At 36.1% G+C, this 24,069-nt stretch overlaps 1 protein-coding gene across 1 annotated transcript in view; it reads right to left on the bottom strand.

Moving 5' to 3' along the window:
- LOC104464834 (transformation/transcription domain-associated protein) overlaps positions 1 to 24,069 on the bottom strand; it is a gene marked incomplete at its 5' end in the record, with an annotated part of 44,989 nt that overhangs the window by 11,630 nt on the left and 9,290 nt on the right. Inside the window, 9 exons of the mRNA XM_010077673.1 lie at positions 5,075 to 5,336; positions 6,099 to 6,298; positions 7,877 to 7,967; positions 9,441 to 9,605; positions 10,747 to 10,948; positions 13,550 to 13,650; positions 14,117 to 14,382; positions 14,640 to 14,835; positions 19,475 to 19,666. Of these exons, the coding sequence (XP_010075975.1) occupies positions 5,075 to 5,336; positions 6,099 to 6,298; positions 7,877 to 7,967; positions 9,441 to 9,605; positions 10,747 to 10,948; positions 13,550 to 13,650; positions 14,117 to 14,382; positions 14,640 to 14,835; positions 19,475 to 19,666 (1,675 nt within the window). The remainder of the gene's footprint in view (positions 1 to 5,074; positions 5,337 to 6,098; positions 6,299 to 7,876; positions 7,968 to 9,440; positions 9,606 to 10,746; positions 10,949 to 13,549; positions 13,651 to 14,116; positions 14,383 to 14,639; positions 14,836 to 19,474; positions 19,667 to 24,069) is intronic.

Genomic DNA, 24,069 nt, shown 5'->3' with positions numbered 1-24,069 from the left:
AATGAAAAATACCATCTCATATTTACGGATGTTAGAAATTAGTGTAACTCTGCAATATTCCGTTCTCTTGTTCTACGTGGTATGGGCTGTGCATCTATTGCAGTATCACTGTACAACACTCATATTATAATCCCAAGCCTACCCTCTAGTGAGCAGTGGGAGTAAATAATTTCATGAAATTGAAAAAATTATTGAATCGTTTATCTCCTGGATCCTTGAAGCACAGGAAAGTATCCCCAAACTACAACTTGTTTTTGTGCTAATGTGAATCACTAAAGTAGCAAAAATATGCATCAAAATATATTCCCTACAAAAAAAGTCAGGAGAATAGCTCTAGTTTGTTGAAATGCCTATTTTAGGATTTTTGTTGTTGTTTTGTTTCCCAGCAGCAGATGGGAAAAACAGAGAGTTCAATTAGTCTTTCTGCTCATGTCACAGAGAGCCCATCTGAGAAGAAAAATCACTCCAGCTGGAAGAAAGGGAAATACAAGACCAGACATTATTTGTGTACAGAAGTCTCTCTGCTTGCAGACATCTATAGAAATAGCATTTCTGTTTCAAACAGATCCAGTTGTTCACTACTTACTACTGGAGAACATCTCTCTCAAGCTAACACACGCTGGTGTAAAATACCTTATGACTTACACCATCTTTTCCTGAACAGCACAGGAAGTTTACCCCCTCATCTTTACTGGGGAGATTCCCAGAAGACCGTGAGACAGACGGCAATTGAGGAAGCTCACTCTCTGTTCTCAATGCTGCTAAAGATTTCACAATGTGATATACGTATTTCAAACAAACGCGTTCATTCCAAGTCTTGAACGGCTCGGAAATTGTTACCTGAATCCATCCAACCCAGCATAACTGGCAAGTTTCTGTCACTCTCTGTGCAAGGACAAACAGGGGCAGAGTCTTCCTGCCAGTGAAACAGACCTAAAACATCCCCATGGTTCTTAACACAGCTAGATAAAGCTTAAAAATATTTGAACAAGGGCTGTACCATCACTTCTCATTAAACAACACAAAAAAGAATACACTTGAGTCAGCAAAATTAGAGCACCACATCCCCTGTTCCCCCAAAACGCCTTGACCTAGAGAACATTACCACAGCATCAAAAAGCAGAGCAAACACCTCCAAACGAAGCCTTAACAACTAAAAAAGCCCCTCCTGCTAAACTGGCAGAAAATAGTTCTGTTAAAAGTAACAGGCAGTCAATGCTTTAGCATAGCAATAGTTCATTTGCAAGATTTAAAGATTATTCTGACCATAGCCAAAGCCTGGTTACACTTAAGGTTCATGACCCCAGATCTTCAACTAAAGAGCCAGGACACCCATCATGGAAGATGCCAACTTGGACTGAAATGTAAGCTCAGCTTTGCAGTTCAAATCCTTTATACCTGTGATACTGAAGAAGATCCAAGCATTCTCCGAGAGAGAAGAGCTGTCTTGCTTTTGAAGTTATTATTCAGACACTGATATACTCTGTACTTTCTCAAACATTGTTTTTAATCTCACAAGAACTTTAGAAAAACAGCCACCAACATGAAAAATCTCAGTGACAGGTAAGCAGAATTACGAAACAGGACTTCTGCTTTATCACTCAGCTCTAGAAAACCAAGACTGCAAAGACCAGACCAAGGTCAAATATACCATCAACTCCAATCTCTTGATCTGGACTTTCCGAATAACATCCTGTTATCTAAAACTTTGAATGGAAATAAAGAGCTACCCAAGTGATACTATGCTCACTTCTGAGAAAAGAAAAAAAAAAAAAAACTTTAAAAAACTGAAAATTAATAACAGCTCTTCCCCCTGCCCTCTCCCCACACTTCAGAGAAACAGTAGGACTTCAAGAAGCTTCCTTCTGATTAGAGTTTCCATTTGCTGCAGGGAATTCATTGTGCTGGGTGCCAAAACTCTCAAGTAAATTATATTGCCCTTTAAGGGTATATTTTGGAATTTTCCATTCTTATTCAGCTTCATTGGAGAGATGGTTGCAGAAAGAAGCAAGATCCAAACGCTAAACTATCATCTGCCTACAGAAGAACAATTGAGGCAGTTTTTCTCCTCCTTTCACTGCTGAGAGAGCTCTCAAAGGGAGCATTTCTCAGCATTTGCCTGTTCTTTGATATCAAAGGTTTAGCAGAAAAGGAGAGAAGGAACAAAGAACAGATGGTCAAAGAACTATGCATTTGAAGTTCCAGGAAAAAAAATTCAAAGCAAAATTTGGTTTTAAAATACATAACGCTAGGATGGAAAAAGATGACCTATCACAGCTCCAATGGTCCAGACTACTGCAGGCAAAGCATTTAGAATGTAAGAAACAGTGCGAGAGTCCCCAGTGGCTCCCAACAGGAATCAAAATGCAACTCAGACATTGGGGGAAGAGATTATGCAACAAAACAGAGTTGAAAGTGTCTATAAAACATTGCTGTCAATGCTAATCTGGAAATAATTGAAGAAAACAGTTTACTTCAAGACAGCTCCTCCACTTAGATACTTTTGAAATGGAAGGCAACCACTGTAATTATCTGCCCATCATCTAAACGCAACTGGTACTGAGAATCAGGAAAACAAACAAACATGAACGTTCTAGTGTGACAAAAGGACACAGTATGCATGATTTACAAATGGCTTCTCATATGTTAGAACAGCCTTTGCTATCTCTAGTACAGTAATTACAATCCTATTCATTTATGTATACTTTACTGTTATTGCAAAATAAAAAAAATACTTATTTTCATTTTCTGCACAATAAATTACATTACAAAAATGCGTAAGTATCAATCAGTTTCATTTCTTCTGTTTTCCCACACATCATTTGTGAATTAAAACACTGAGTTTATTAGATTAAAATAAAATCAAATCTAGTACTAAGGAAAATAATTATTTTAATCCTGTAGACATTTGTATTTAATCACACTTGAAAAATAGTAAATGAAGTCTTCAACAAAAAAAAAAACAAAAACAAAAACAGAAAGTAATTACTTATTATTAAACTGAAGTTTATATGAAGCACTTTGCCTTTTATGACTTTGAATGATTTTTATGTCCAGGCCTATGCTGTTGTTCTTTGTTTTATGTGTTGTTCCATATAATTCATTATAAATTATAAGATTAGATAGCAAACCTGAAAACCTTAAATGCCACATATATCTTAAAGACATGCAAAAAGTACACAACAGCATAAAGAAAGTGAAAATCCTCTCCATTTATTTTAACTAAAACACTGTAACTGAATTGTAATTAAACTTTCTTAATTGGTTCTCTAGAAATGTGCTGAAACATTAGTTTAGATTTTGCAGACTCGAGCCTGGTGTTGTATTTAGTTTTCATTTACACTTTTTGAAACATCAGATCTCTCTTAACACTCAAAGGAAATAAAATAAGATGTACTACAACAGGCCAAAAATAACTCGGAGCCAACAAAACCCGAGCATATCAACACTTACAGCAATAAATGTTGACTATACTATTATTGCAATGTAAAGACATACAAACTATTATTAAAAATGAAAAACAAGACTAAACTTGTATTAAATGTTATTTTTTTCCCCTGTAAGCTTCCATCAAAGACACACAAAATGTTTCTACTTCCACTTCCCTCCCTAGTACGCTTCATCCATTAAAAATTTAATCATATGGTTCAGGACTTTCATTGTCTGCTGTCATGCAACTGTTGTGCCTCACAAAGGACATCGTGCAATACACAGCGTGCATGAGATACACAGGCCATATCTACAACTGCATTGCTTTCACAAGATTTCCATCAGTTCACTTATTTTCACAACTTTACCGGTAAAATGCTTGAAAAAACACCACAAGTCTACTTGTCAAACACTGTAAATGCTTAGTAGCTGTGTTGACCTCAAACAATTTTAAGTTAAGGCAACTTTATGTAACTCAGAATTCTAAAGAGAGTAACTTTTCAATGCAAGATTAACTTTTGCAGAGGAACCAGCTTGATATGGAAAGGAGGTGTTTTTTAAATCATCATAAAAGCTAAGATGATAGAGTTTCAACTCAAGCCAGCATCATCTAAGTCAGGGTCCCAGCAGGGTAAAGAGAAAAGCAGATTCAGAAAAAGATGAAAACCCAGGTCCTGACAAAAATTCTACCTTTCCAGTTTTGAACAACTAGTGAGTTTGAGTTCTTCTGTTAAAAAAAAACCCCAACTCCTATATTTAACAATTAATTTTCATCTAATTCCACAGTTACCTTTAAGGAAAAGCTGATGTGGTTTAGACAGGAATTTATACAAAACTCAAAATCCTGGCAATCCAAAACACAGTGTCACCAGTGTCCCAACCAGTGGCACCTTCTGTCATATATAGCTGTGTGGCCTTAACACTTTTCACCAAATATATCAAAAATACACTCTATGTACACAAGCTTTTCTTAGAATTTTAAATCAATATCAGATACTCAAACATGTAACTCCACTGACAGAGAAAACAAATGAAGCAAAAAAGCTACTTCCCTTAAGTATCTTTTTTAGATCCGATTAAAGTTACTGATTCAATTTACCCAACAATGATGTAAATTGGTGTAATTAAATTTTTATAACCTACTTATCCAAAACACTAAAGCAATCTTACTCATCAGAAGTAGGCTGTTTTGAAAGACTTCACACAATATTGTCAGTTCGGAGTTCTGGGGTGAAAATTTCATTAAATTCTGGCATCACCATAAAACAGAGAGCATTATTGTCAAATAATTATTTGCGCAAATTGCAAAAATATTATAGTGAAGTAATCTAATTTATCTTTAAACACATATGTGATTAAACCACAGTTTTAAGTTACAGAATACAACAATATACTCATTCTCTATGTTGAGGTCTGTTTTTCACTTGAATTATCTTTATTGCTCCCCAGAAGACTGGAACAGACAAAGTATTTCGGGTTTTCTGAATGACAGAAGTGTGCTGTTTTCTGTATCTAATCCCACGAAAATTAGTGGAAGACCAATAAAAAAGCAGAATAACTTCACAATTGAACTTTGGGTGGGAAACTCCTCTGGAGAGTAAAAGTAACATTTAAAAAAAAAAACAAAAACATTTTAAACATTTACCTGTTGTAAATTGCCCTTTTAACTTCTGGAACACGGGATCTTGAGCTGTTGCCTGTGCTCTCCTAGCTAGTGACTCTGAGGCTGCACTAGAGAACATGGTGGACACATTAGAGACATTCTCAAGACCTACTCCAAAAGTGCTGACTAACTTCTTGACAAAATTTAGTGTATGAGGAGTGATTTTGGCATCTGAAACAGCTCCACTTTTCTCAAAGGCAACTGAATAGCACTTCGCCAAGCCCTGCTGCAGTTGTCTAAGAACCTAAGGATTTAAAAAAAAAAGACAAAATAGTCAGGAACATTAGGCCTTCTGAGTAGACACCAAGTATTTATTCCCACAATGCATTTTATATGGTAAATTGATCCTCTCAGAAACATTTATTTTAAAATGTACTTCTAAATTTCATCAGATGGCCAATCAGCATGACAGCACTGATTCTTACTAGCACTGCAAACGAACAAACCGAGCAGTGGAAATGCTTCACCACAAAGTACACCTTGCTTGTTCAACAGCAACTAAGTTTTAAATTTCATATTTTGTGATGTATTAGAAAATCATGTGATATAAGGAATCCTTCTTCAAACACCGTGCTAGATAGACAGAACAGAATAGCCTGGCACTTTGAGAGGCAAATAAAAGCGGAGTGGCATGCCCATCTGCTCTCTGCTATAATTTAAATTTTGAAAATAATCACCACCTGTCACAGACCACCAGATCAACAATGAACATAGTATCTGTGAAACTTAACATACAAATATAAATTTTCAGTTGGTACTGGCAACAGCTTAAGTCCTAGAGGGCATTCATCAAGTTAGTAATTTTGGGAAACCTCTGTATCGCTTCCAGAAATAACCAAGCTCCTTAAAACTCCAATCAGAACTATCAATTCTACAAATACATCAGTTTACTAATCAAAACAAAATAGTTATGGTTTAATGTTTAAAAATAATTCAAGATAAATATTTTGCAGCTAACCTTTCCTTAGATAATACCTACATATGAAGGTGGATTAAAGCCAAATACCTCTTCATGCCAATTCTCCCTGAACCAGACCATCTGATCTACAATGCCTTCCAGAGAAGACAAAAGCGTTGGATGTAATTCTCGCTGCATATGCATAATCCTGCTGCATCGCCACATTGGTGCAGTGGCTCTGATTGGCCCAGGATCCGAGGCAGAGTGGGACTGATTTCCAACAGAACTTGGCTGTTGTTGCCCAGAATCTGGATAGTGGAAAATTTAAAAAAAAAATTACCTTTCATAAACTTTGATACATACCTGCATGAAATAAAATAATTCTTCCTAGAATTTGATTTAGATATGCATTAAGTATTAATCATGTATTACCTACTGAATTTCAGAAAATTTGATCTTAAGAAAATGTTTTTTAGAAAGAAAACTCTACTCCAAACGCCGTTCAATGATACAGACTTCCCAAACTTCAGAGCGATATAAACACTCTTCAAAAACACACAGAAGGTGCAGCCTTAGCTTTTACACTACCAAACCATGCTCTTGAAGTAACTGACATTGCTTCACGTAGGATCGAATTATTTAAAATGTGGGGGTTTTGCTCCCCTCCTTTTTTGGGGAGATCTCTCACTCATAACTGAAGAATAAACATACCAGCACCACACAAATTGGTTGAGAGTGTATCTTTCAGTATAACTGATCTCTTGTACCACAACGACATCAGACAGTGATTAAGCAGAGAGTTTCCTTTATCAGATGACCCCCACTACTCCACACAACCCACCGACAGAGCAGTAATCTGTGGCAGAACCTATTGGAAAATATTTTACAGGTTATCACTCAGTGGGCATGTGGCAATACAAAGAATTTGGCACGTAAACGTCTGCTGCTGGATACGAATGTAGTGAGGTATTATCATATGTGGGCATCTCCTCGTCCAAAGGAGCACCCAACGAAAAATGAGACACTATTTAATTAGTGCCCTTCAAAATTTTATGCAGAAACTTAGTGAACTGATTCCCAAGTGAAAAGGGCAAATAAATAGCGTACATCGTAACAAATACAGAACAGAAGGGAGGGTTCTTCAAGTAGCTCTCCTGGGATTCCCAGAGGATTATATGAGACAAAAGAACAACTAAATTCTGGGGAATCATTTGACATGTCAATTCTATATAGGATTTGTTCCTGAAAAAAGAGTGCTGTGCTAGCTGCTTCATGTTCTCCCCACCTCCCAAACATTTCTTCAAAGCTAAAATTGATTTTGTGTAAATTTAGATGCTCATTTTACTTGAAAATTCACCGAAAAAGTTATTATGGAGACGTTGAAGTACAGATTATTCAAAGAAAGCAGTTTACCTCACTTGAGTTACATGAACTCATGTTTTGTTAAATTATTTTTAAAAGTTTGACTCATCTGAAAACAAGTTGAACGCCATATGCTTCCAGTAAAATTGGACTGGAACATCTTAGAAAACTGTGACTTTCTTCTGTATTTGTAATCCAAAAACTTTCTACCTCTCCACCAATTTTTAAGGATAAAAATCCAGTAAAGAACATGTGATTCTCAATAATTAAGTGACATGAGAATGAAGGAGATTAAACTCTTCCTGGCGAATATTTTATTCAAGACAATTCAAGACAGCTCAAGCCATCTGTAGATTTAACTTCATAGAAACAAATGAATTAAAGCAAAGTTTGTCAAGAATTTTTTACCTTAACTTTGATAGGTTGCTTTCTAGAGAATATATTTTTCCAGTAAAATCAGGTGAAACTCAAAATAATAACTAAGTTACAAAGAGCCAAAACAATTGGATCATTTTTAAGCTCACCACTTTTGTAGCGCTCCCGCTGTTCTATCTTCAAGGTCAAATACAGGGTCCTGATAGGGAAGTAGACAGCTTGGGGATAGACTCTTCCCACCTATTTGGAGATACACGTACACGTATTTCTCAGTTAAGGAAAACTGACTAGAGGTCAGATACATAAACATAAACATGTACAGGTTCTCTCTGTAAATGAGTGCAATTCAGTAATAACCAGCTCCTTGTTTTAAATAACAGCTTATGGAAAACTAGGAAATTAAAAGCTTCTTTCAGTACAAGAAACCTGAAGAGGAAGAAATGGTAACTCCTTACACACACTGCTAAGGCATTACCCAATTAGGGCTTCCAGATCATATTGCCTAATAAACCTGAAAACAGCATAATGCCAGACTACCAGCTGGGCCAGTTTGAAGATCTTACTCACGTACATAATGGAAGAAAAACAGACATAATGACAGTGGTTAGTCTCTAAATTAGGCCACAATTCCCAGCGAGCCCCATGAAGGCCCATTAGAGAGTAGCTTTACTGCATCTAATTGTGGCACTTAATGTAAGGGGATACCAACTGCACCCAAAAATAAAAGAGATTTTATGGCTTCCATAAAAAAAAAAAGCTAAAGATTTATTAACATCCATAAAGGAAAGACACTGTGTGCCTAAGCACTACCCATGATAGAGCACATCTTAAAGCCATGATTAGAAGCTTCTCCAGCCACAATTTTACTAAATCACAGATTCTTCCTCCATCCAAATGGGTATGGTAAGTGGTAGAAATTTTGCAATGGCATTTAACTGTTCAGTAATATGATATTTATGGCAGATTACTGACCTACCACACACATGCTTCATGCTGTAATTCAAGAGTAAATTATTTGAAGAGAATTGTAAGGTTTAGGTTCAAGTACTTCTGCAAACTTTGAGTTTTAAATTAGTAACACAGAAAATTTGGTATTTTTTTATTTTATGTTCCTTCTATGGACCTGAAGTTTAAAGGCAAGACACTAAAATATAGAGTGAGAGGGAAGGAAACATATGTATACACATGCACACACATACTTATCTAGATTCGAGTACACAAGTATCAACACACTTGCAAACACACATGGACATGCTGTGTCTCTACAAAAATACGCATTCTCAGAGCTTTGAAAGAGCAAAGATAAGGAACAGTATGGCTATCACAGAATCACAGACTATCCTGAGTTACTGAAGCTAACAATTCTTTATCCTTACTACTATGTTACAAGCATTTAACTATATCTTTCTAAATGTGTTCTGTAATGTTCACGAAAATGTAACAGATAGAATTCCAGAGGGAAAGCTATAATGCCTCATGCACATATGACATACAATTTCATTGGATTTAACCTCATTAAGTAACACTCACTCTGAAATTTAAAATATTCTACTTATAGAGAGAAATTAGCATTTTTAAACTTATTAACAGTTGCAAACTACAGCATTCTTAAAGCTCAGCATTTTCTCAATTGGCTTTCAAAAATATTTCTATCTCATTTTGAAAACAAGGATTACAGACAATAAAGAATTAGTGATCCTCTTCTGTACCCACCTGACTAATGAGGTTCAGAAGGAGTTTGCCCTCAGAGCCAACCAGGCACGTCAACAGCTGTGGAATCCAGGCCAACCACTGAATGGGTGGGACACCGATACAGTACTTGTCCACAGCATCTGCTAAAGTGTTCTTATCATCATCAAAACTCAGTAGCCAAAGAACCTAAAAGAGAATTTCAAAAGGATATTGCAGAGCTTAAATTCAAGACACATCAATCACACGATGCAGAAAAAAACACACAGATATTTTATTAATATGATAGTGGAGTTCTTATAAGTGTCAAAGCCTCCTTGGACACAAGAACTTATATTCATTATGCCTGGACAATGTAATTTTTTCCCCTAGAAATAATATTTAAAGGCTGTAAAAAACAAATGTGACTGCACTACTTCCTATGAAACAAGACAGAAAAAAGCCAAGGAACATGACTGCATTCCACAAATTCTTTGGGTTTTTGCTTGGGGGAGTGGGTGGAAAATGAGGCATGTTTATAGAACCTAAAATATGCTGTTCAGATAAATTAACTCTGAAGTGAGAGCTTGAGTATTTCTTTGGGTGTTTTTAATTATTTTAGCTGTCCACCCCTAATGATACTTTTTTCTACAATTTAATTTAAATGCAAATATATTAAACACTGACTAAAAATCACTACAGTTATGCAACCAGACAAGGAGAATAATAAACTTCAGAGTGCAACGGAGGCCATCGTCAATGTAAAAAAAACATTTTCTGTGTTTGTTTCATGCTCAAAACAGATTGTCTTCCACAGTCTGCTATAATTTTAAAATTTTTCTTCCTAAGAGAGATTAAAGTAAATATCCCCAAACTGAGAAATACATAACACAAAGACCTTTGGCTGCAATTGTTCAATTAGAGTAAAAATTTACAGAAAAAGCCTATTTTGGATAAAACACAATACTGAGGGAAAAGTTAACATGAACTACCCACAGTAATGATAAACAGACATCAACTTGCTCTACTTTTTAAAGCACCAAAGGATGCCTTTCTGCAGATATTTCACCACATTATGTATTAGAAATTATGAATGTGATTTGTCCTTTTTCTCCCACAAGGAGGTTCCACACCTTAAAAAAACAACCTGGATATTCTAAGAAAGCAGAAAAACCATGATGAGTTACACGCAATGATCCAACAGCAACCATATGCTGACTTTCAGTCTAAATTAAAGCTTTCCATCAGTAACTGATATTTCTCCAATTAAACAAATCTGGCCATTGAACGTTATCTCAGCCTCTTCTGAAGGGGTGGAGCTCCAATTCTTTTTTAAACATCTAGTTCTTACCTTTGCTAAGTATTTTCTTGATTTGCTCTCATTCTGGTGACGACATGCATGCAGATAGCAAGTAATAGCAGACACACCCAGGTGAAGCTGACGTTCTTTCACGAAGATATTCTCCAGGTAGTCCCCCCACATTGCCCATGCCTTCACTAGCACATCATGCATCTGCACAGCTGCAGAAAAAGCCTTGTTTGCTTCTTCAGACCTGCATTGTGACAAGAACATTAGCTTTATACTAACAAAAAGTTACTAAAGAGTCAGATTTCCAATAGAGTACTTGATTACTTCCTTAATGCTCAATTATATTTCTCCATTAAGTTCTCTAGTACGGTCTCTTAGGACTGTTTTATCTTAGCCTTCCTTAAAGTTTGGCACCTTTGAAAGTAAATGCTTCATAATGGAAACAATTGGGTAAGTGTCTAAGATCTCCAGGTACTCCCTGGAGAAAACTAAAACTTCCAGTGCATTGCAACTGCAACCCAAACAATGACACTGGGAGAAAGAAGAAGGAATGATAACAGAAGAAGAGCATAAACAAATGCATTAAAAAGTGCTTCTCTGCTGAGCAAAGGGCACTAAGAAAAAGCAACATTGGGAAGATGCTATATTAACTATCTTTGGAAGACTACATCTTACTGTTCTCTCACTCAAGTCATAAAATATGTATAATGAACATTATCTGGAAAAAATCAGTTCCACCCCCCCACACTTCTGAATTCTTCTCTAGGTTTCCTCAAGTGTTCCTAGTTCAGGATTTGGCACGATTCATCCCAATACATATACCAGCTCTTGAATCTGCGTAACTTTTCAGGCATAAAAATAAAGGATGCTAAAACTCATATACACGTTACTGAAATGAATAAACTTTTAATGCATTCCAAGATTCCTTATTAACAGAAAGTGCTCCACTTCTCCCTTACAGATCAAGCATTGAAATAAACAGTACAAAAGTAACGCAACACTTGTTTGACTAATTTTTTTAAATTAACTGTAAAATATTTTTTATATAAAAATATTAGCTTGGAGGATTACAGTGATAAAATGACTAGCTATTGAGGCAAAACAATAAAAAGGAAAGGAACTTTGCCTTTCAAAATATATGAGTTGCTATGTTACACGACCATGATCCTTGCTTTCAGAGGCTTTCTATACCCTAGCTCGAGGTTCTGAACTACCATAGCAGCAACCTGATAGATGACTTTGTGTCACTACTTCCCCTTTATAAAAAGGGGACTTTTCAGTTGGTTTTCTTTTCTCCTTCTCTACAATCCATCATTCTTGACACCTGAGATGCCTTTTTAAAAATGGTTTCTATCACCTTGCTCAGCAAATGGGCAGCACAGAGAGATGCAAGAGCAAAGGTGACCTTTAACTTCCAGTTTAGTTGACACACAGGTAATCGTCAGTCACATATTCTCAGGTTCAACAATTCCACTGGTCATACCTGTAACCTCACTAAACTCCTGACTTCACTGCCGTGCTAAAAACATGCCTGTATGTTTTCTGGCAAAATTAAGAAACTGTAAGTACATCAGAACCACGTTTTAAACATAAACCTTTATCTATTCTATCCTGAAAGAATGAATAGAGACCGTTTAGCTGCCTTTATCCACATGAATTAAAAAAAAAAACAATAATAAAAGATGAGGGGTATACTTTCTTCTCTTTACACCTCAACTGAAACTAAGCTCACTTACGGCCATAAAAAAGCCCATTGCACTTTCCATCAAAGTAATTACATTCTGCCTACTTAAAATTCTCTCTTGCATCCACAGAAGATATTCATCATTTTCTGACTTAAATTGCTATGTGAGGTTGCAGAGTACAGCTTAAAGCCTGATGGATTTCATTCTGTAAGTGTCCACAATGTAGTGGTAAAGGAGTTATTCCACCCACATGTAACACGTAGCAATGATGCCATTAAACACCATGCATACCAAAAATTGTTGAAATCTGAAGGGGGTTTTTGGCATCACTGAACAAAATTTGACTGCTGAGATATTTATTTACTGAATTAAAGAGAGATCTTCCTCAAAACACTAAGATGCCTGTCAGCATAAAGCAAAAATATTCCAAAAGAAGTTCTGTGAAAGCAAGGCTTGCACCTAGGTGTTTAACTGCTGCAATGCAAGATGTCTCCACATTAGTCTTTTCAATTCAATTATCCAAAATCTGTGTTGCATCTCTATATTACACAGCACACCACATTTGTCTAAGCACTCTGAACTACACCGCCAGACATCCTCCTATGGCTTGACCAGCTGCAGCTATACATGGGACATATACAATGAACAATGAAACAGAAATGAGAGAAACAAAGAGGCAGGATAATTTTGTTTAAGTAACTGTAAGCTTACAGACTGAGCTTTTTTTTTTTCTTGGTTTTATATGTAATATTTACATTAAGAACATAATTAAAGCAAACTCCTTTTGTCAACTACACTAAGACATCAGTTGGACATCAGTTTGTCTAAGTACTCACAAAACTGGGGGGGGGGTGTTTTGTAAAAACCTATTCTGCCTCTTCCCATCTCACTCCTTGAAATATAAAACTTTTTAAAAAAGAACTGGTCCAATGTTTCTTTAACTAGTTCTTTCCTACAGTACTTAGAAATATGACCAATCATTACATCTTCAAACTGCAAAGGAACTCCCATGTATACTTTTACTTTCTTATATAGTTGTGACAAATTTTAGGCCAGTATAAACATATGGAACAACTTTCCTGCTCAAAGAGTGTGTCGAAATACTTCAGTTGCATTTTCCTCAGATGTGTGCTAGTGCCTCTTCCAGCCAACATACTTACTTGTTAATCTGTGCCAAGAACATTCCCTTCAATGCATAAAACTCAGCAGTCATCTCCTTGGTGAAGTACTTCAGATTGGTTGATTCAATAACTTCAAGACCCTGTCAAATAAGCCTTAGTGAGAAAAGCCTTCTAAAATTGAAGGTTTTATTACAATGAAAGTGCCATTAAAAAAGTCAAAATATTCTCTTTAAATTTAAATAGCGTGAGTTTCCAGTATTTAATTTTCACTTTTAAAAATCTCGACTGACAAAAATTTAAAGTTTCCACTGGCCTATGCAGAACTACTAGATACTACAGACAACACATTATTGTAAGGTCGCAGTTCGTTGACCTTATAAATCATGTCAGTGGGTTTGCCTATCATTACATTTTTTCCTTTCCTGTTAACAGATACAATTTCCCTTCAGTATGCCAGCATCCATCATTCATAAGTCGAACACTCAAAACTGACTTAGAGCTTCAGTAAGTCTTGCAACTACGGGCAGTTTATTTAAATCAATGTGTCTGATGGCCCTTGTAATCCTCCAAGTTCCAACAACTACTTCAGAGATAAAGCTGCCGTACCTGCATACATTCATTTTTGCCCATGACTCCAGCCAGCTGAAGATAACATTTAACTTGCTGGCGAATCTTCTGAAAGCAGTCCACGATGGGCACAGTTGGAATTGTATGAATGCGACTCAGTATATCCAGAGCTACGTTGACTAGCCCTTGTTTCCGGGCTATCTTTCCATATTGAATAATCGCCGATGCAGAAGCATGGACTCCCAACATAGCGTTATTGGAACTAGGATCATGCTGAGAACTATTTTCATACGCAGTTACAATGGCTAGAAACAAAACATGAAATGTTTGTCATTATAAATTAATTTATATATACAGCAACATCTTACACAGCAATACATATGAAATGACGACTTAATGAAAATACTTAAATGGAAACCGAATACAAACACACACTTGTCAAAATCAACAACATTCTTGTATGTTTACATAAATAAAAAAATAAATAAATAGGAACTTATTTCAAACAACGTGTTGTCTGGAACATTACATGATGAATGCATGCTGGACCAGGCAGTTTTACCCTGGTAATGATGTTGTCGCCACATGAAAATGCTGCTCCAGTGGGATAAATCATCTGACACAATAGGTAACCTGTTCCTCCAAGTCTTTACAACAGTCTTCATATCATGTAAGCTGTTGTTCCTCCCCAGATTAGTTGGTTGCAAGCCTGCATTTATTTGGGCTGCTTCCTGGAGTTCAATTATTTGCTGTGCTGCCTAGAAAACATTAAACGATATAAATTATCATAAAGGACAGTACAATAAGCTGGCCAATGTCACTGTTAGAATGAATGATGCCACCTTTAAATCGTCAAGTAAAGATTAAACTATTTATGCTGCTTTTGTTTTCAACAAAACAACAACCCAAACCAAAACCAACCAAAAAAACACAAAAAAACCACAAAACCACAAAAACTAAAGGTATCTACACTCTCTCTTCACCCCCCCTCCTTTTCCCTATACATCTATAAACACAGGTTAAATTCTAGCATACAGGTTTGGACTTACAACATCAACTCTCATCATAGAAAAGCACAAGTAAATATATATAGAGTGTGCTAGGTACAAGGATGAAGTAAAAATATTGACCTTAAACAAAACTTTTAACAGAACTTACTAGTATAAATTCCCTGGTCATGATTTGACTTCTTAATCTAAACTTGAATGTACACAAATACTATCTACATGCTCCTGAATGTGTTACTTTAAGATATTCTGCAAAGACCTTAGCTTTGAGAAGTTACCCAAGGATGGCTTTTCACTGACATCTACTAGCCTCAATTAACAAGAGGAACAAACAGAAGATGGCAGTAGTCTCAAACCTACTAAAGGCAGCAAATATTTTGTTAAAACTTCAACAATCTGAAGAAAAGGCCGGAAACTTTAATGGCATTTGATTACCTGTAGTACAATAAAACCAATGCAGTATTCTCTAAGCTACCTCTTGGCAGATAACAGTTGTATTCATTGTTAACCAACCAAATAAGATAACTTTAAAAAAAAAATAAAATAAAAAAGGCAGTCCAAATTTACAGAGTGAAATCTCTTGAAACAAAATAAATTAAGCAGAGTAATATTTTCCTACACTCATCTTGGTATCAGCTCTCACAATAGTTTAACCTTCATCCTACACCCATTCATCATGTAAATTTAATTTTCTCACAGGTATTTAATCACATACTATCTGATATTAAAAAAAGTAATTACTGCAGTGTGAATTCATGGCTGCATTTGTACCTCTGTCAGTCATTGACTAATTTATCACTTCTTCATGAGGGATATATACATATTAGATTACTTTAAAAGTTTGTTTTAATTGATATCTAAAGCATTTAAATACTTTATTTAGCAATACTAATCCTTTCATGCTGCAGATACTGCCAGTCTTAGGGGAGGAAAAACTTGGAATATCAGTGAAAACTTAGCAGGAAGGAATTAATTTCATCAAGAAGACTTCTAGTTGGATTGTGTCAGCTCAAACAAATGTAACATATTTACTTGACAACTTCCTCTCAATATAGAGAAAGCTTCCATATTTATTCACTTTATCTAATGCATTGGCTCATATTAAAGTACAGAGGCATGGGCTGCTCTGCAAGCTCTACCCACAAGCACAGTCCTTTCAGCAGAGGTGCCTTAGATCATGCAGATTTAGTTGCTTACACATCACATCAGGCACAACCCGCAGGGTGAAACTATTGATCTTAAACAGAATTACAGAAGCCACCACATCAAACAGAACTCAGAAAGCAAGATCCTCTGCACTTCTGCAGGTAAGGTTCATTCGTAGTTCTCTGAGCAACGGTCCATCAAGACACGCATCCCTGTTACAAAATTTCAGATTTTGTTGCATGGAGATATATTCCAGCATTTCTCTCCTGGAGATGAAAAGTTCCCTCAACAGTAACAAGAACTCATCTTCATCAGGTGCATGAGAGAGTCAGCCTAGATGCCTAAGGAATGGTGTTTTGTCCACATACTGTGGAAGTGTTGACTTTCCATACATTTCAAAAGGAAACACGAGCCTGTTTTTGTGATGGTGAAATATGTGTTAAAGTTGCAAAGGACACAAGCCTTGCATTGTTCACCATGTATTACATGTTACTTCATCTCACATAATAATTAAACTGCATATTCTGTATCATTAGAGTTGTGCCAGCTGCTTCACAATATTATTTCTGGAGGTCTGAAAAAAAAATAATCTCAAGTTCATACAAGCTCAGGACAAGAAACAGATACTTTTCTATAATTTTTTAAGTGGACCATTTGCAAATAACATTTTACAAATAACATGTATGCCAAAGAGAAAGACTAAAAGCATGGGATTAAAACACGTCTTGGCTCGAAACGGAATTGTCAATGTTACATGAACAAAATAAAAGATTTCTCGCAGGCAAAAATAAAGATGTACCTTGTGTACAGCATCTTAAAACCAGTTTATGTTTACATAAATGCTGGAAAACAGTACATTCTTCACCTTGTAATATTTAATGATTTGAGGGGTAAAATATGGCATACTTAAATAAGCACTAACAACCTGTTTATCAAGGATAAAAGAAAAGTAATCTTTCACTTTCCTTATTCCAAGTATACTCCTGTAGAGAAAGAGAAAATAGCATGCCCCCTTCTGAGAGCAAAATGCTTTTATGACTCAGGAGCAGGCAGGGAGCTCTACTTTCTCCTAGAAATGGATAACAGAGTTAAGAAAAAAGTAAATAAGTAGAAAAATGGCACAAAAAATGTTAGGTTTGCTCATCCTCTGTGGATGCACTGGGTTATCCAACTGGAAGGTTATTCATCTTTTATAAGTCAAGGATTCACGCGCACGCACAAGAGTTTATTTGAACATCAGTGCTGTTAAAAGTCATGTGCAATATACTGCAGTAATTTTAAAGGACAGTATGAAATTCAAGTTACAAACTCCTCGTTTTAAATGTTCTTGACAAAGAATTAAGCAACTTCAGATTAGATAACATTCGAATTTTGGAAGGGTTGATTTGGTTTTGGAGTGGGTGTTGGGAGGTCGGTTGGTTTGTTTTTAGAGTTCTTGTAACTCCAAATTCCTTAGCTGTCCCTCACTTCATTCTGGACAGGACAGCTCACTGCTCCACTGCCAGAATTCTGCCCCTACTTTAGGAGCAAGCTTCTCACAAAATTTTATGCTCGCTTTGTCCATTTTCATCCAGGAAGCATACAGATCTCTTTCAGATCACAAACTAGCACGGCCATAGGGCGCCATTCCTTCTCAGTTAGCAAAAGGCCCCTGACAGAGGTTACCACTGACTCAGGTCTTTCAGCCGACCCACTCACACCAGTGCTCCACAACAGACTGGAATTCAAATGAACCAACTAGTTGGAAGCAGTAACCTTTCCAGTCAGCACAGCTAAATCTGGATGATGTGCACCCACAGGTAGACAGCAGTATTACTGAAATACAGCCTTCCACTCAGACCAAAGAAATTTTCTTTCTTTTGTTGGCATGAGATTAGATGAAGGGAGCAGAGATCACTCTTCACAACCCACATCATCACTCCGTCTGTGAAGCAATATGGTTCAACATGGGAATTCTTTTTACAACATTACTACAAGATTTTAATGCACTATTGAACAGAACCTGCCAAATGAGCTAGCTGGACAGCTAATAAAGCTGAAGACCAATGCGTGAAGAAGCTTTGAGGTATACACGTTAGTTATCTAAGAGAATCCACCCTCCTTTTCAGCAGAAGTTGTACACAACTAACTCCCTGTCCAATGAGAAATATCCTATACTTAAAGACTAGATTCCTTCCTACTTCCTTCCCCTGATGCAAATCAGAATATTTAATAATATCATATGGAAATGACAAGGAAAAGGTAAGGCTCAATTGGCCAGAACCCACAGTATTTTTCCTAAAGGTAGCAGTGGTCATCTGAAGTCTTTCACTAACAACAGAGTTACAGGTTTTGGTTCTTTGACCTTAATGCATAAGCCATGGGGATGTTTAGAACTTGCCCAGCCTGTTCAGAAAGCTACTCCTCAAAGAAACACGAGCAGTTCTAAATATACTTTTCCCTTATGGGGCACTAACAGTTAGCTCAGATTTAAAAAAAAAAAAATAAAAATAAATAGTGCATTACAGTTGACAAAATTCCATACTGCATTTAACACATTTAACTGAAAAGAACACTTAGGAGGTTATTTCAACACTTCTGCAAATAACATAATGCAATAATATACCCACCCAAAATGGACCTCACTTCAAAAGCCACTGAATGTTCAAGATCTTCAAGTACTGCAATGCATTATGCATTAGCCCACAAAAGAAGGTGAGCCATCTGATCAATTTTTAAATAGCTACCTCTGTATGCCACAAACAGAAAGGATTCAGATAAACAATAAAAACTTTAAACGGAATCCAAATCAAAATGCTAGTGCATTACAGTTGACAAAATTCCATACTGCATTTAACACATTTAACTGAAAAGAACACTTAGGAGGTTATTTCAACACTTCTGCAAATAACATAATGCAATAATATACCCACCCAAAATGGACCTCACTTCAAAAGCCACTGAATGTTCAAGATCTTCAAGTACTGCAATGCATTATGCATTAGCCCACAAAAGAAGGTGAGCCATCTGATCAATTTTTAAATAGCTACCTCTGTATGCCACAAACAGAATGGATTCAGATAAACAATAAAAACTTTAAATGGAATCCAAATCAAAATGGACATTCCGCAACTTTTAACAAAAAAACACCATTGCAAAAAAACAATCAGTACCATACGGTAAAATATTTCATGCTCACAGTTCCTAAAAGTCCTGAAACCTGCTACTGGAAAATAACCGGCAACAAAAAACTTTTCAATCTTACCTGGAGAAGGGGAGTATGAACATGTGAGACTACGTGAGGAAGCCTTCGCCATTCTCGAATAGCTAAACTACTCGCCATCTCTACCAGACGCTCAATGAAGTTAAGCTGTTGCTCTTCCGGATGGCAGATTGCTAAGTAACCTCTGTACATATTCACTTTCCACGCCATCTCTTTTGGACAACTCAACTCCACCTAGGGATGAAATGGAAAAAAGTCGAGTAAAGATTATTCATACACAAATGCAGATTTTTAAAAATTATTTTTAAAAGCCTTCTTAAGCAAACACTTGGTTTTATTTTCTATAAACATTATCTCAATTTCTAAAAATATCAGACTAAAATATCACTAGAGGAGTTTCAGCTCTCTTAAAATTATTGGCAAGGGCAGGCTAGCAAATAAATTTGCAAATTCAGCACAAGAGTACAAGTGCCTGCACACAACCTGCGGTTAGAGTACTTTTACACCAACAACTGTAGTGGAGCTCAAACAAAGCTGAGCAAGCTGAACGCAGCCTTACAACAGAAGCATGAAGCTCACTGCAAACCAGTTCACCCTCCATAAAGAAAACACTTCTCAGCAGATAACACATACTACAGAACACATACGGCAACTTCTCACTTAACAGGACCCTGGCCCTATATGTCAGCACATTATGCCCGCATTATACTTCCTAAATGCCTTTTCTAGGACATTATTCAGTTTATGAGAACAAAGAGTTAATAATTTTTAAGTCAGCTACAATTAACCTTCCCATTGATGCCAAAGTAATTTGAGTACAGGTGTAAAGTCTGGTCATATTGCTAAAATATTTTTTAAAATTATTTTAAACCATTTTCTTAAAATCCTGGAACAGTAGAAATATGGCAACTAAAACCAGCAAAGAACTTGAATTGTCTAGCAACTACATTCGTGAGTATTTTACAGTAAACTTGCACTTAACCAGCATTCACCAGCTGACACCGTAGGCCTTAAATCTAGAACTTTTTGACTTCTCCTTCTTCTGCTTTACTCCAAACCCTTTATGGTTTGGTGCACAACACAGAAATCCCTCTTCATTATCTTCTTGTTGATATACTGTATCTTAACCATTACAGCTGTTATTCCTGCTATCCTCAAATAACTTTTATGCCTGAGCCAGCAAAAAGAAGCTACGAGGTAGCAACCTTACACTTACCCAGTGAAAACAATCTCTTTCTTTATTACATTATTGACTGGATCATTAAACACAATGGCAATGTGAGCAAATGGAAATGAGTCTTGGGTCCTATCAAAGCCATTTGCTATTTTAATAGCTCAACTTTAATAGGTAGATTATTAAAAATGTTTTTAAAAAATTTACGAAAACTGATACATATTTGCCATCCTTTCTGACCTCTCTTGTGAATCAACCACGGAACTTGATAAAAAACCAGCCACCTTAAAGAATACCAATAAAATTGGAGTAGCGAGTATAGCAGCATAGATTCAATTATTCTTTCACATCCTAATATTTATGCAAACGTGTCCTGACACTTTTACAAGAATCAGAGTAGAGCCACAAAAGCTCCATTTACAGCTTCAGCAGCATCTTCTCCTTAGCCATTTAGTAAATGTCTCATTACTGAAAATATCTCATTTAATATAACTGCAGCTAAAGCATATCAGCAGTTACTCATGGTTGTCACTTCTACTCAATTTGCAAATCTCCAAAACCAGAACCTGTCAGACATGATCTATTTCATTCTGTTCAAACTCAAGGTTTATAAAATACTGTACAATACAGTTCTTTAGGCTTTAAAGGTTTCTCTTATTAATTATTCTTAATCTTATTATTTCTATAATTAGCCACTGAAGTTACATACTTAATTAGGATGCAATTGTTATAAGAACAAAAGAAGTTAACTAAAATGTAAATACAACCTATAAGATGATTTTTGTGGCATATGCATCTTACTGTTTATAGATTTCGCTTCCCATGGGATGATAAATGATAAAATCCATCTTCAGATGCACCTATTTAATTTGAACCAACAGTACTACAAATATTGAAAAATTCCATTTCAAATGTTGCAATGGTTGGACACCCTTAATTTCAGTTCCATCAAAAGACAACACTACCTTTAATTAATTAAACAACTTCTGCTGTTTGCATATTTTAGCCTTTGAAGCAAAACATACTGATTGCATCCACCTATTTTCCCTCCTGACAAAAGAAAGTGTTACTGAAGAATAAACGTACCACATTTTTTAAAAGTAATATTCAGTCTGATTTTGAAGAAAGCAAAGAGACACATATAACTTGGCACATTTATCATGCAAGACGAAGTTGTCACAATGAAGCACGCTGTCAGGATACTTTTTATACAGGAACTTAATCCTGAAAGATACTGGAATTAAAGGATGCTCAGCATTTTTCATAATCATGTTTTATCTTTTGCAAATATTATTAAATTAGACAGTCAACTGTCAATTTGACATGTAATACTATTAACTGGTACATATTGGTTCAAAGCTTAAACAGTACTGATGAAACAATAAACCCCAATTAAGTGAGGGACTAATTCTTCTATCTCTCTGTAATAAGAGAAAACACTGCCTAAGGCTCTGCTCAGAGCTTTGTCAGTAAAATTATATTTCAAATATGCAATTCACTCCCTTATTCCACACTCTAGCATCTTTACCAGAGTAATTCCAGTAATGTCACACTACGTAGCCACAGTGCAATGACGATCAGCAAGCTCTTTTCCACTTGTGATTTCATGCAGTATTCTCATTGTTCAGATTTCAGTTCCATGTCTGGCTTATGTTTCTACATTAACTAATCACAGGTAAACAACTCCACCTACCATGAAAAGAAGGTATATTTCCTTAAAACTTTAAAAAAAAAAAAGAAAACACACCCTACAATTCAATCTTCTGTAGAACAGTGATACCCCACACAAAGTTAAAAAAAAAAATCCCAGAAAAATCTACTGGTGACTCCAGTACAGAAGTCTGACATTTGTTCCAAGAACCCCAAGAATCTTTCAAAATTTTATCTTCTGTATGTACTTTGCCCCCTGCCTTCAAACTGTTCTGTAACAGCTAAAACTTCACGGGGCGTTCACTCATCAAGGACGTGGATAGCACAGAACAGACAGTCTCATGAGTGAGACCCAGGAAAAGACAAAGGGCAGGTTAAATGTTTTAGGAGTATGTAATGCTCAGCACAATGAATTACAAGCAGAACACAGTAATGAACTCCATCATGAATCAGGAAGGTCAATAGCAGGAAAGTACAAACAATCCATATTACCTGTTAGTAAATGAAGACGATAACTATCTCACTTGCCATCCACAAGTTCCTTCCTTTCTAACAAAAGAAGCTAAGTACTGTGCAGGTTTCTAAAACAACATATACAGGCAGGGTACATATGAGCTACTTCAGATGAAGAATACGCCCAGGAAGGCTGTGCCATCTCGGTTCTTAAGAGATACTAAAACTCTACCAGACAAATCAACCTGATCTCCTTGGGCCCTGCTCTGATGGACCACTGAACCAGATGACCTCCAGAAGTCCCTTCCAACTCAAACTGTTTTATGACTCTTGTAAACTTCACACTAAACTATCAAGGTATAATCATCAATGCATTAAGCTTCTGAGGAAACAATGGAACATCAGAAAATTCCAAACCCAAGTTTTCTGATTCCATGGAACATAAAATAAGGAACTTAAAGGAAACAACACCTACTAGCAGTGCTGTATCGAAGCCTCAGCACTCTGTCATAAACGTACATATCCAGAAGACTGTACAATCATTATGACAATTATTTCTAGCACAAAACTTACCATAAATTGTCACAATTTGAGAGGAGATAAAAATACTTTCTAGCTTTATTCCTTTTTTTTCAGTAAAGACTGTAGATTTAAACAGTGTCACTTCACAGAAGCCTACTCTTTCTTATAAGTGCTCTTGGTATTTTTATGTGTATGCTTTCTAGTATAAAGATTATACACAGAAAAAATTGTTTGGGGAACACATTTGAAAGTCAACAATCTAAAAGCTAAGCATACCCTTGTGCTTATGCATTATGATTCTATTTACTTCATAAATCTACTTTTGCAGAAAAAGCATCAAAGTATTTTTCCCCCAGAAGCAACCTATCCCTTACTGTAATCCCATTCATCTTGTTCAAGTCCAATCCCCACCTCTCGCTCTGTCAAGCAATTCAAACCCTGTCTCCTGCACAGCCTGCACACTGATGCACCCTGAAACATTTAATTCAATGCCTCTCTCTTCTCTGCTACTTTTATCAAGTCCTTTAAACTTTCTCAAAGCAAATTACATTCTTCAACTTCTTGCTTCAGCCTGTTTATCCAGTTCACCCTGCCACTCCTAGTCAAATCTGTGCTCCTCCAACCTTCTTCATCCTCACTCATATTCTTTTACACTGGGAAGTATAGTTACATTACCCACAGACCAGAATATGATAATAGATACATTTTCACACTTTATTCTCTTTCACAAAAGCAACATTTGTTCTTATAAAGGTGTAAAATACAAAAGATGTCCCTCCCTGATATTGCATTATTTTAAGTCATCCCATATACTTGCAAGGGTCTTGTTTTAAGTATG

The sequence above is a fragment of the Pterocles gutturalis genome, unplaced genomic scaffold, assembly GCF_000699245.1.
Source record: "Pterocles gutturalis isolate BGI_N339 unplaced genomic scaffold, ASM69924v1 scaffold6233, whole genome shotgun sequence".
Taxonomy (NCBI): domain Eukaryota; kingdom Metazoa; phylum Chordata; class Aves; order Pterocliformes; family Pteroclidae; genus Pterocles; species Pterocles gutturalis.
The sequence above is the reverse complement of the archived record's forward strand: the minus strand, read 5'-3'. Positions and strand labels throughout refer to the sequence as shown.